Source organism: Macaca nemestrina, chromosome 17 (assembly GCF_043159975.1).
Source record: "Macaca nemestrina isolate mMacNem1 chromosome 17, mMacNem.hap1, whole genome shotgun sequence".
Classification (NCBI taxonomy): domain Eukaryota; kingdom Metazoa; phylum Chordata; class Mammalia; order Primates; family Cercopithecidae; genus Macaca; species Macaca nemestrina.
Window position 1 is genome coordinate 51,525,171 of NC_092141.1, and position 14,114 is coordinate 51,539,284.

Below are 14,114 nucleotides of genomic sequence, written 5' to 3' on the forward strand. Positions count from 1 at the left end.
CAACTTGGTAGATTCTTTCCACAGCACTACCATTTTGCTTTATCTCTACGCATTCTCTCAGGGGACTTTATGGATTCTGACGTTTTCCTGGGCTTCTGTCTCCCACAGTAGATAACCTGCACCCTGAAGGTTCAGATCCCACCTGTGTTCCATCAATGCTCTTGCAGCATTGGGCAGAGCCACCACACCCTGACTGAAAGAGCAGGTTCCAGGAGGCAGGCACTACTCACTCGGCATCAACATGTAAGGGGTGGGGACACCTCCAAAAGGTCTGAGAGACCTCTGGCACTCCCTTATGGCTTGTCACCACAAATGTAGGGAAGATAGTGTGTCCAAACTGGCTGCATGTGCTCCTGTTCTAAGGGCACAGGCTGCAGGACTGTTCCTTTCCCCTTTAGGGAGCCTTCCTGGGGAGTTGGAGGAAACTGGGGGTGGTTCCTCTTGGATGTTCCAAGCACACCTCCCTTCCTGTCTCCATGAAACTGTGCCAGTCACCTCCATGCTAAGAATGTCACCACTCTTACCCTACTTAAACTTCACCAACCTTAAAAACAAATGGCAATGATTCACTAGGACCAAGTGCATTCCCTGTCTGCAGACCAAGGATCTCAAGATCTCAAACCCTTCCTTACCGTGTCTCATTTCCCCTCCACCCCAAGAAGTAATCCATAGAGACAGGGCTGCCACATAGACCTGTATCCCTGAAGGGCTGGCTGTGACCTGCCAAAGGACTCAAGGAGTAGAGGGGCTCGAAGGAGTCTTGCTGGTAGGCCTTAAGAAATGAAAAAAGATCTGCTCTGTTCAAGAATAGTATGAGAAAGACAAGAACAAGGAAGACCTTTAAGACTCCTTCCAATCCTGGTTCCATTTTTGCACTATAATTGGACAATATCAACAGAGATCTCAGTGGGGAAGGCTAGAGCTGAGGGTGGTGACCCAGTTCTGGACCGGGGGAGCGGGGAGTGTGAGGGGAGGTGGTGGTGGCTGATGGTGAGAACATGGATCCAAGCCCCTTGGAAACATTGAAAATATGGAGCCCCTTCTCTTCCTGGTCCCCGCACTATCCTTCAGACGGCTGTGCTGTGCCGAGCCGTCAAAGACCCTGTAATATCAACTCAACAATGCATGTACTACAACTACAGCTACGGCTACCAGTACATCTACTACAGTGCATGCATTTAGTTCAGTCCCACAGATACATACAATCTAAGAACAGGCAGGGGAGGTGTGAAATGTTTTACTGGACAACAGGTGTTTTGGAGTTGTAACTAATAAAAAAAAAATCAAAAACGAAAGTGTACAAAAAAAGACATTTCTTGAGAGTTGGGTATGAGTTTGTTTCTTGAACTGTTTCATCTGAACAAGCAAAAACATGCAAACCAGCTGGTACTAACAGGAAGCTGGACACTGAGAGAGGATTAATAGGTGTGGACAAACCTTCCCGCTGAGCGTGCTCAGAAGAGTGTTTGAGAGGAGGTGTGCAGATCCTAGCGTAAGAGAGGCGGGAAAGTATGCCTCAGAGACACTCTCACCGCAGCCCCAACCAAGCAAGAGAAAAGACAACAGAAATATGACTGCTCACACTCACCACCACCATCAGGAGCTCATGTTACTAGATTGGAATAAAGCTGGCAAGTATAAAGTACAGTAAGGGGTCCTGGCTGGGGCTGGGTGGGTGGGGAGAGGTGGGACGGGGTGGCACCAGGGGCTCAGAAGCTCTAAGATTGATACACGGACCCACCCATAATGTCACCCCAAACTAAAATACCCTGAATATCCAAACCACTTCCCTCAACTGTCGGGGGAGGCTTCTGTCGAACTGAATTGAGGTTTGGGTGGGACAGGATGGGGCCACTGGAACTGAATGAATACGATCAAAATAAACAAACAAACTCTCGACTGAGCACAAGAAAAGATGACATTTCAAACTACCAGGTGAAGGGAAAAGAAAAGTGACCACTGATAGTGAAGTTATCTAGGAGTCGGCAGGGACCTCACCTGGTGGGGTCGCCTGAGCCCTGCTCACCTCAGGTCCTGGGGGAATTAGGAACAGGGGGGCAGGCTGGCCCAGAGGAGTTGGCTGAGGTGGGCACAGACCTCAAGGCTCCCCCCCCCAGACCTCCTACCCTGACACCATAGCCCTGACGGTTCCAAGTTGCTACCCTGAGCAAAAACGAAGCTGCCTCCACCCCACGGCCCTCAGCAAGTGCTTCTCACCTCAGGAAGCTCCCCCTATAAGTCATAATAGAAGGAAAAAAAAAAAAAACTCAAACATTGGAGCTAGACAAAAATCAAAGACAAAAAAAGGGCCCTCCATAGGATGATGTCTGATCCCTGAACAAAGCCTGAGAACCACGGGGAGCGGAGGCCACGTCTCCTACTGTTTGGAGTTGCCTGCCGGGTTTAGCACGGTACCAAGTTCAGGGTAGGTACTCAACAGACCCTCCCTGAATGTCTCCCTGTGTTTCCCTATAAGGGAATGCAGTTGAGCTCGTGCCGACCTGCAGTAGTTGAGGCTGCAGGAGCATCCTTTTCCCCTGGGGAGGAACTGGGGTGGGTAAGGCAGGGCTTCAGGAGCTGGGGAAGGTGAAACTAGGCCATCAACACCCAGTAAGCCCTCTGTGGCCCAGATTGATGCATACACCCAAGTGAGTCTGTGTGGTCCCTTGAAATTCAGAGCAACGAGCTTTTGCCACTGAGAGGCCACTCACAGGTAAATAATTGGCCCTCCCATTAGGCTTGGCTTCCCGAGCATTTTCTAGAGGGAGTGAGGTAACAGTCCCCTTACTGGCAGAATGCGTTAAAAGAAAGAAAGGCAGAGTGCTTCCTTTCCCAAACCTGTAACCCTGTTTCAGGTCCAAAGTGGGGCTGAGGAACTAGGGTAACCTGGCTACAAACAGGCAGGTGTCTTCCTGCCTAGGCAGTGCTCTCACTATGGTGGATACAGTCTAGTCATTGCCCTTGGGCACATCCCAAGCCCCTGACACCCGTGCCCGGCAGCACTGTGGGGTTGCCCTGTAGCTTCTAGGCTGACCCTGCACCCTGTGGGGCAGGGCAGGCACCTCGGAGTTGAGGATTTACTCCTTGCACTAACCCAGGCTGGTGTGGGCAGGTGGTCTGGGAGCACACTCCTGAATACAGTTCACTAACAGTGCAGCGATGAGCATGGCTGACCTAGAATGGGCTGGGAGAGACTTTGCTCCCGATGGAAATGGCTACAAATCAAACACCATTGATCCTGAAAAAAAAAAAAAATGTGTGGCTGGAGATGACCTTGGGGGTTAGGGGTTAGAGGGATGGGTGGGACTCCCGTCTGGCTCTGGGGGTCCATGAGAGGGTGGGGTGGCAGAAGCGGGCACAGACCGTGGGAGACGACTACGGCTCTCAGATTCATAAAGAACCCCATGCTGCCCTTTAAACTTGCCATGAAGTCAAGGAGAACGGGGTGGGGTGGGGAGAGAGGCAGGGTTAATTTTGGGTTAAAGTTTAGTTTCATAATCCAAGTTATAAAAAGAAAGAAACTGAACGGAGAAAACAACAACCAACAACACTCAAAAATCTCAAGAGTTTTCTTTTATCTTTTCCCCAACCCCAGGCACAGGTAGGGCCGAGGCTTGTTTATAATGATATCAAAAAGCACTCAAGTTAAAAAACTAAATGGCACAGGGAGACACGAGGCAGCTGTGCACCCCGCCCCCAGGGCCCAGGGCTGGGGGGACCAAGGGACACTGGCCAGAGGGCAGGTGGGGCCTTTGGACACTGGCTGTGGTGAGCAGAAGCTCAGGCAGGGGGCCCCACTCTCTGGACCTGCCTGCCAGTCTGCCCACTTGCCAGCTCTCTGGCAAACTGCCCTTCGGCAACCCCTGAGAACTCCCTAGCCCCCTCCAAACAAAACCCCAGTGGATGATTCGGGGGAGTGGGTCCTTTGTAGCTCGAGGCAGTGCCAGTTTGCATGGAACGGATTTTTACTGAAGTTTTCTAATGGGCCTCACTGTGCCAACTTTTCATCACCCAGGGTGTGGGTTCTTGGCATTTGCCCTCTGGGCTTTTAATGCTCTATTTCCTGGTACCTTCACCAGCCCCCCACCCTGCCCAGCCCCACCCTCCTCAGAGCCCTGTGACATCAAACTAGGTGCTTCCCTGGGTGCTCCAGAGCCCTGTCCGTGGGGCGTAGGGGGCAAGAGCTGCAAACCATGACCACTCAGTTCAGGGAGCAGGGGTACGGAGGGAGCCCAGTGCACAGCGGAAGCCCTGCTCGCCTGGAAAGGCAGAAAGCATTTTGGGGAGAGGGACAAAAGGGACCCCGGACATCCTGGACATGTCCCAGCTCTGGCCTGACCCCATGGTAATGCTGGGATAGTGTTCCCATGTCACTTGAGGGGTTCCAGGCATCTAAAAGGTTGGCTTTGGAGACCGAAGGACTGGAGCAACCTCACGGGACAGAAGGCCCAATTCCCTTGGCAGCTGGAGCCGAGGAGTCTGGCTAAGAAGAGTCTGGGAGGCACAGCGGTTCCGGAAACAGCAGCTTCATTTACTGAGGCTCAGTGCTGGCCCTATGGCTGCTTTCAGGGGCTCTGGGGGTTTAGCCAGCATCCAGCAAGCCCACCTGCCAGTGCAGCAGGGACCCAGGGGACAGCCTAGCATTTCTCTGGCTGGCTCAGGGACCCAAGGAAGGGAGCCTATTGAATTAGCAAAAGCCAAGGAGGGAAATGACCACAGGTACCTGAAGCTAGTTGTCAGGTGACGGGACGGTCAAAGTCAAAAAGAAACTCAGGTTTTTTTTTTTTTTTTTTTCTAACAGAGAATAATAATCTGCCTTTGGTTTGCAGTCCCATGACTGTGACTGACCCCACTACAAGTGCCCTGGGTGGCCAGGCCTTGCCCGCGCCTCCCTGTCCACCCCCTCCCCGGGGCTGTGGTGAGAGTGGTGTTGGACAGATGCAGCCACACAGATCTGACAGGGCCTTGACCTCCCCCTGCACACTGGGGGCATGCCTGGGAGTCGCCTGTCCCATACACCTTCCTACCTGATCCTCTTGCTGCCGCCACCGCCGCTGCTGCCACTGGTCCGTAAGCCGCTGCTGGGAAGCCTGGCCAGGAGAGAGAGGAGCCTGTGTCACGGAGGAATCCTTGAAAGGGCCAGGCACAGACCTAGGTCACGGGCCACACAACCCCCGCCCTCCACACAAAGACAGGAGTGGGAAGGGATTTTCACAGGGCATCTTTTGAAAGGGACACAGAGTAGTGGCTGTCAGGCTTCTAGAAGGCACAACATCTTTAGGTGCATTTGATTCTCACCCATTTGTCACCCCAGAAGCTGGTTCTAGAAGGCCTACAACAATAATTCAAGAATTGTAGGGGGAATTTTTTTCTTGAGAAGCGGGGTTGAGCTCCCTGTTGACCCTGCATTGACACACGGTGTGGCTCCCCTGGCGTTGTCTTCAGTAGCACTGAGCATGGCTGGGCTGGCCCACCGCTCCTTGCAGAGATTGTGGCAGAGTGGTTAGCCCCGTGCCACAGGCAGGAGGCACTTGGGACGGCCTCTTGACAGAGCAGGCACCTTGGCCAGGAGCTGGCTTAACTCCAGCTGTTCTCTGAAGGCTCTGCAGGTTAGCGTGGCCTTTTTAACTCCAGACTTTTGTCAAAACATCAAGTCAGCAGCATCACAATCCCAGGCCCAAGGGTGAAGCATTTGGGGGTCCCAGGTGATTGCATACACATGGAGCCAGACGGGAAAGGGAGCGCGGGGCTGCAGGGGTCTATGTGGAGTGAGCCCTATGGCTTTATTTGGTCTCTCAGTGTTTCAACCTCCTGAGGCAATTGTGGGAATTTAGATGTGGCTCTTTGGTCTGAGCCCCATGGACCAGATGAAACTGGCACTAGAGGGTTTCCTAGGGGTCCCTGGAGTTCTTCTTGATCAAGGCTTTATGCTATCTAAAAATGCACCAGGCAGCAAGGCTGTCCCAGCAATGGGAACAATAGTCAGAAGGGCCAAGGTAACTTCTTGTAGCTGCAGATTCCAGATGAAGTATGCCAAGTCCCCCCTCTCCCGGGCTTCTCTCAGCCACCAGCACGTGCACACACAGCCTTGCGCTGGGACACACACAGATACACTCCCATACATATAAAGACAAACATCCTCTGCCATCCAGGCAGATGCTTGGAGGCCTGACTCCAAGACCCATTTCCAATGACTGTGGTTTTAAATGATGTGCCAGAAGCCAGCCGCAAACTGAATCAACAGCCCCCAGCAGGGCTGCTCAACTTTAGCCACTGAGCCTTTTAAACAAGGAATTTCTACAGGACGAGAGGAAGACATGCACCGTCAAGGGCAGGGAGCAGAGGAGGGAAGAAAGCAGAGACAAAGCTCCCCCAAACAGAGCGAACTAGAAGCCCACTAAACTCTAAGACTATTGTCCTAGCTACACGGTACTACTGAAGGGAAAGAAGTTCAAAGGGGAACATGCTACTCTAAAAAGGTCAGGCTAAGCTACTTAAAATGTCAATGAAAAGAGACATACTTGCATTTAAATATGGTAATAGGGCTGTTGAAGGGGGAAAAAGAAAGATCCAGGTGAAATAAATGTACGGTTGTCCCTGGCTGCAGGTCTCCAAGCGCCCATGGAGACCATGCATGGTGACTGGAGGCCCTCCCTTCCCCAGAAGGCAGCAATGAACCCAGAGGGAGACCAAGGAAGGGACCCCCAACCAAGTCCTCTCCCCATTTCTTCCAGGCAGGATCTAGATTTCTGAAGATGAGGGTCCTGGCAGAAATTGCTGAAGAAAAATAAGGAAGAAGTCAAGTTATTTCTCTCTGTCCCAACCCCCAGGACACCGAGGCTTCTGCTGCTGTAAGAGCAAGGCCCAGGGGACGCTGGAGGGAGAGGATGCAGGCGAGTCATTCCTTTGCACTCCTTACCGTGCACTTAAAACAGCAGGTTTCCTCTGAAGCACGGAAAGACTTGGGGGAGGGGGAAGGAGGAACGAAGTGGGGAGGGGAGTGTAGTCAATAAAAAGACTTGTTAAAAAAAGGTCCATTTTCTGGAATTGAGTGCATTTTGGACAAAAAGTCTGAAAGAGGAAGAAAAAAATACTTATCCAAGAAAGGAAATCCATTATCCTTAATCTCAGATAAAGGCTCCTGCTGGAGGTGGAGCATCAGACGTTGCTGAGGGCTGGAATTTTATCTCCACCCTGGAGACGGAGGGTGTGAGAAGAGGGGCTGAAGAAGCAGGGCTGCCCAGTCTGTCCCTCACACAGCACGGGCGGCAGCTCCATAGTCACCACCCCCACTGCCTCTGTGCCCTCCATCTGAAACACCAGGGCCATGCCGACACCTGGCCTAGCCCCTTGGGAGCCTCCTGGTGGGGAGGGGACGGAGCTTGCACCAGCATCCTGTACAGCGGTCCTCCTGGCCCCCTTCACCTGCTCCTCATCATCCCCTTCCTGTTCTATTAGGCCGTCCAGCCTCACCAGTCAACCCTCACCTGCCAAATATGTTTTCCATATGACCTGGCAGACAGGCCCCTGATACTGAGTTCCCACAGTCAGGTCTCTTCTTGGTGGCTGGGCTTGTGGGAGATGGGCAAGCACAGATACAAGGGGTGTGTGTGTTGGGTGTGTATGTGTTAAGTGTATGTGTGTCAGGTGTGTGTGAAATGTGTGTTTGTTGGGTGTATGTGTGTTGGGTGTATGTGGATGTGTGTGTTGAGTGTATGTATGTATTGGATGTATGTGTTGGGTGTGTTGAACGTGTTGTGTACATGTGTTGGGTGTATGGATGTGTGCATTGAGTACATGTGTGTTATGTGTTGTGCATATGTGTTGGGTATATCTGTATGTATGTTGAGTATATGTATGTGTTGTGTGTTGTGTTTGTTGAGTATATGTATTGTGTACATGTGTTGGGTGTATGTGGATGTGTTTGTTGAGTATATGTATGTGTTGTGTGTGTTTTGTTGAGTGTATGTATTGTGTACATGTGTTGGGTGTATGTGGATGTGTGTTAAGTATATGTATGTACTAGGTGTGTGTGTTGTGTGTTGAGTGTATGTATATAGTGTGTGTGTTGTGTGTTGAATGTATTGTATATATGTGTTGGGCGTATGTGGATGTGTGTTGAGTGTATGTATGTATTGGGTGTGTGTTGTGTGTTGAGTGTATGTATTGTGTACATGTGTTGGGTATATGTGGATGTGTGTTGAGTGTATGTAGGTATTGTGTGTGTGTTGTGTTGAGTGTATGTATTGTGTACATGTGTTGGGTGTGTGTGGATGTGTGTTGAGTGTATGTGTGTACTGGGTGTGTGTGTTGTGTGTTGAGTGTATGTACTGTGTACATGTGTTGGATGTATGTGGATGTGTGTTGAGTGTATGTATGTATTGTGTGTGTTGTGTGTTGAGTGTATGCATTGTGTATATGTGTTGGGTGTATGTGGATGTGTGTTGAGTGTAGGTATTGTGTGTGTGTTGTGTTGAGTGTATGTATTGTGTACATGTTGGGAGTGTGTGGATATGTGTCGAGTGTAGGTGTGTATTGTGTGTGTGTGTTGAGTGTATGTACTGTGTATACATGTTGGGTGTATGTGGATGTGTTGAGTGTATGTATGTATTGTGTATGTTGTGTTGAGTATATGTATTGTGTACATGTGTTGGGTGTATGTGGATGTGTGTTGAGTGTATATGTATTGGGTGTGTGTGTTGTGTGTTGAGTATATGTATTGTGTACATGTGTTGGGCGTATGTAGATGTGTGTGTTGAATACATGTGTGCTATGTGTTGTGTATATGTGTTGGGTGTATGTGGATGTGTGTTGAGTATATGTATGTATGTATGTGTTGTGTGTGTGTTGTGTTTGTTCAGTGTATGTATTGTGTGCATGTGTTGGGTGTATGTGGATGTGTGTTGAGTATATGTACATATTGTGTGTGTGTGTTGAGTGTATGTACGTATTGCGTGTGTGTGTTGTGTGTTGAGTGTATGTGGATGTGTGTTAAGTGTATGTATGTATTGCGTATGTGTTGCATGTTGAGTGTATGTATTGTGTACATGTGTTGGGTGCATGTAGATGTGTGTGTTGAGTACACGTGTGTTGTGCATGTGTTGGGTGGACTAGGGCCACCCCAGCTGGGGCTGCTGGAGAACAAAGAAGCATCCTGGTGGCCTGAGCCTAAGGCTGTGGTGACAGAGGGCACAGGCAGTCTCCAGGACAGGCCCTTCGTAGGACACAGGAGGCACCTGAGGACCGGGCGGTCCCTGGTGGATACGACCCTCTGGGGCTGGACCTGGGAGGGCTGGGAAGTACAGGGGAGAGAAGCCTGGCAGAGTGGCCTCGTGGCCCTGTCTTCGGCATTTCTCCTCAGGCTCTGAGGAGGCAAGGGTCACCTGGGACAGGCTACTTCCTTGGGAAACCAGGGGCTGGGTTATCAAGTAGGGGACTGTCTCAGCAGAGGGTGCTGGTGGGAAGACTGCAGGGAACAAGGCAGGTGTCCTGGCAGGGCTCAAGGCTTCTTCACAGGGCCTCGGGGCAAGCAAAGACGTGGCAGAGCTCCTTGTTCCACAGGTGCCCACAGCTGCCCAGCACCCCACTGCTCAGAGTGGGAAATGATCACCCCTCCACTGCTGGAAATGTAGCGAAGGGGGGCGTCCCTCCTCAACATAGCTTCCCTGGCCAATGTGTGAAGGGGCCACCAGACTCCTCCTCCTGAGGCAGGGCAGCACAGCAAACAGCAGAGCACACAGACTTGGAGCCTGTCTGGGTTCGATGTCTGGCTCAGTCACTTACTAGCTGTGTGACTTTGGGCAAGATGCTTATGCTCTCTTTGCCTTGATGTCACCAACTGTAAAGGAGATGACCGTTTTAGTGCAGGATTAATATATGCAAAGTGCTTAGATGAATGCCTGGCAGTGAGTAAGCCTAATTGGTGAGAGCGTGGTGGCTCATGCCTGTAATCCCAGCACTTTGGGAGGCCAAGGTGGGCGGATAACTTGAGGTCAGGAGTTCGAGACCAGCCTGGCCAACATGGTAAAACCCTGTCACTACAAAAAATAAAATAAAATAAAATACAAAAATTAGTCAGACGTGGTGGCACATGCTTATAATTCCAGCTTCTTGGGAGGCTGAGGCATGAGAATCGCTTGAACCGGGGAGGTGGAGGTTGCAGTGAGCCGAGATCGCGCCACTGCACTCCAGCCTGGGTGACAGAGCAAGACTCTCTCTCAAACAAACAAACAAACAAACAAACAAACACTCTTTGGCCAGGTGCAGTGGCTCACGCCTGTAATCCTAGCACTTTGGGAGCCTGAGGTGGGCAGATCACCCAAGGCTGGGAGTTCAAAACCAGCCTGGCCAACATAGTGAAACCCCATCTCTACTAAAAATACAAAAATTAGCCGGGCATGGTGGCACAGCTATTTGGGAGGCAGAGGCACGAGAATCGCTTGAACCTGGCAGAGGTTACAGTGAGCCAAGACTGCACCACTGCACTCCAGCCTGGGCAACAGAGCGAGACTCCATCTCAAAGAGAAAAAAAAATAGGTGACAGCCGCCATTGTGATGAGGCCTACCAGGTCTCTGTCCAGCCATCAGCCCTGTCTTCAAGACAGGACTCTTCTCCAGGCAGGGGTGTTCCACTGTCTCCATGGTAGGAGCCATGGTCAGCTGGTAGTAAGCACACAGGGGGTCTGAATTTCTTTCTTTTTGCTTTACTTTTTTTTTTTTTTTGAGACAGTCTCACTATGTTGTTCAGGCTGGAGTGCAGTGGTGCAATCTTGGCTTGCTGCAACCTCCGCCTCCAGGGTTCAAGTAATTCTCATGTCTCAGCCTCCCAAGTAGCTGGGATGACAGGTGTGTGCCACCACTCCCGGCTATTTTTTTTTCTTCGTATTTTTAGTAGAGTCGAGGTTTCACCATGTTGGCCAGGTTGGTCTTGAACTCCTGACCTCAGGTGATCTGCTCACCTTGGCCTCCCAAAGTGCTAGGATTACAGGTATGAGCCACCATGCCTGGCCTGAATTTCTTACCGATAACAGTGGTCTGGTATCCTTCATAACGTCCCAACTTCATAGCATCATTTTAGTGGAGCTAACATAGCTCAAAATTAGAATACACATTCTGTTTAGCTCTAACAATGACAAGTGGTTCAAGGGGTCAGGCATGACCCTGGTGGCTTAATACCTACCATATGTTAGTAAATCCAGCAGAAAAGAGAAAATCATTTTGCTGATCAAATCTCAGAGGGCCTGAGAGCTATAGGTTGGCCACTTGGAACTTAGGTACTAGGAATGTATTATGCTCTTCCTGTTTGGGAACCTTATATTCAAGAAGAGGATGCCTGGGTAAAAAAGAAATTGCACTAATGGTGGAATTCCAGGCATGAACAAGCGCCACAGCTTGTAGAACTGTCATGTTTAATGGGAGTCAGACTCGAAGACCTATTCTTACTAGAATGGAGTTCCTCTGCCCTTCAAGTGGGATAACAGAAGAATCACCTGGCTCGGCCTCAAAGCCCAGTTTTTAGCCCTGGCTGTCCCTGCTTTTCTGTGCAGTTGGACGCCACACTTCACTTCTTTGGGACCTGTGTAACTCTTCTCTGTTGCAAAGAGGTTGCAACAGATGACCTCTAGATGACCTCTAAAGTCCCTTCATCTCAGACCCTGCTTGAGCCTGTCTGTAGGGAGAAGGATGATAAACCCAAGTCCTCTGAGGTTGGTGCTAACACAGCTCTGGGGTTGGTGACTCATCTAAGTGAAAGATGCCACCCACCGGCTGACAGTGGGTGAGACACTTCGCTGGGCTTTTTGGAGTTGTGAAGATCTAGTGTAAGTGAGAAGTCAACGGTGCTTTTGGGTTTTGGGGGTTTTGTGACGATTATATGATACCACACTCACTTTTTATTGCTTCTCTGGCATTTACCAGCTTCTTCCTTACCTAAGCACAGTTATTTTTGTGTGCATATCTTATTTCTCTTGCCGGGTGACAAACTCTTCTAGGGCAGGGACTCAATCACATGTCCCACTTAGGACCTAAGCCCAGAGTCTTCCCCACAGAAGGCTGTCAATGAGCATCGGCTGATGATGGTCAGGATGCTCTGATGCAGTGGATGAGGGTATGGGCTGGGAGTCACTGTTCTGGGTACACTGCAGCTGAAAGGCAGCACTGCCTACAAGCAGCAGCCTCCCTAGCCCCACGATCCTCCACCCCAGTGGGGGCACATTCAACGCCCCTGGAGGGGTCCAGAAGCATGATTCATCCAGCAGATGGGACACAACTATGGCAAATTGGAGCGCCCTGCTCTGTATGGGTGCTGATTCTCAACCCTGGTTGCTCACTGGACCCACCTGGGAAGCTTTAACAAATGCTGAGTTTTGGGTTCCACCCCTGCGATTCTGCAGAGCAGCCTTGGCACCTGGACCTTTAAAAGCTTCCCAGGGCCAGGTGTGGTGTCTCATGCCTTTGAGAGACTGAGATGGGAGGATTACCTGAGGTCAGGAGTTCAAGACTAGCCTGGCTAACCTGGTGAAACCCTGTCTCTACTAAAAATAAAAACAAGCTAGCCAGGCATGGTAGCGGGTGCCTGCAATCCCAGCTGCTGAGGAGACTGAGGCAATCACTTGAACCCAGAAGGCGGAGGTTGCAGTGAGCCAACGTTGTGCCACTGGACTCCAGACTGGGTGACAGAGCCAGATTCTGTCTCAAAACAAACAAACCAACAAAAAACTTCCCAGATGACACCAGTGTACAGCCCAAGGTTGTAAAAAAGTAAAATTGTGGCACACATCTTCAGTCTGCCAGCCCCTCCACTTTGCAGAAGCAAAGGCGCTCCTGAGAATACAGGGGTGGTGCTAACTCTTGTGGCCGGTCCCCTGTGAGAGCCAATGCGATGTCTCCACTCAGTGCAGTGGTCTCTGTCCAGCCTGGAGGAGCTTTAACCTTGGCCCCAACCCCGCCCACAGAATCGGGTGGGACCTGGGTCTCTGCTCTTTTAAAGGCCTTCCAGATGATAATGATGCACAGTGTAGGCAGAGAATCCTTGATTTAGCAAGAGCTTTGGGGTCTTTGTTTTTAGTTACCACTGAAAGGGAACTGCCCTCTGTCCCATGGGCTGGGAAGTATTACGTCATGAACCCTTTTCTTTGCCTCCCATTGCCTTCTTGGTCTGAGAAGACACTGGTCTGGGAGTGGACTGCCTGGGGAATGGTTCTGGTCCAGTTGCTACTTATTTCTGTGATCTTGGATGAGTCAGTGGCCCCTCTGTGCCTCTCTCCAAGGAGGAGATGAGAGAATTCTGGCTCCAACAGGTGTGATTAAGGGGAATCTTTATAAAAGACTCTCTCGTAATATGCATCACCGGCCCTGAATGGTCCATTACGAAACAATTTTTCCTATGTTGTGCTTGCTTAAAGCACTCTCCACCCTCTTCCCCAGCACGCCCGCATCTCCCCAGCAGCAATTTCTATAGATGGTTCAAACATTCTTGGCTAAACCCAATGTTGCTTCACTGAATCCAAACACGAAAAAATAAGCAACCAAAAGAAGAAACTGTCACCCAGAATGTAGGAAACATGTCCTACGAGAGTTTGGAAACACCGCCATCTGTCATCCTGGCTGGCCCAGGATGCTCCCACCTCCCAGGCAGACCAGCCTGATGCGACAGGGCTGGTTCTTTCCAAGGAAATCCATAGCCCTGACTTCCGCGCAGAGAAAGACAGTGGCTGGAGGCTGCAAAGGGGCGAGAGTGGAAAAAAGGTGGATGGCACATGTCTGGAATGGGAGGACCAAGGGACTCAGATCAGAACAGAGGGTATAAAGAGGAGGAACAATTGATAACCAAAGGGACACATTTACATGATCAGATTGTCATATTTTGGTTTGAAAGAAGATGTATTTCCATTTGGGAAAAAAAAAAAAAAAACTTACCCTGGCGTCCTTGGCATTTAAAATAGGAATCTGTTTTAAACACATATTTTTGGGAGAAAGTCTGACATTCCCAAGGGTACCAACCCATCACTCCTGCGGGGACCCCCGGACAGAGGAGAAGGTTGGGGCTGCTGGTTGGGGAAGGGGGTGCTGGGGAGTGAGTGTATGGCCTGGAAATGCCTCGCCCTCAGCTATAG

General features: G+C 50.5%; 1 protein-coding gene across 10 annotated transcripts in view; it reads right to left on the reverse strand.

Annotated features, from left to right (window-relative positions):
* Positions 1–14,114, reverse strand: part of LOC105476798 (musashi RNA binding protein 2) — a 432,533-nt gene that overhangs the window by 27,748 nt on the left and 390,671 nt on the right. For 4 of the 10 annotated variants that reach the window (XM_011733000.3, XM_011732998.3, XM_011732997.3 and 1 more), the window contains exons 11-12: positions 6,522–6,545; positions 5,028–5,090 (exon numbers count right to left, since the gene is read on the reverse strand). In XM_011733000.3, the coding sequence (XP_011731302.1) occupies positions 5,028–5,090; positions 6,522–6,545 (87 nt within the window). Of the gene's footprint in view, positions 1–1,437; positions 1,488–5,027; positions 5,091–6,521; positions 6,546–14,114 lie in introns of all 10 variants that reach the window. The other 6 variants (XM_011733001.3, XM_011732999.3, XM_071082895.1 and 3 more) reach the window with 3 other exon arrangements.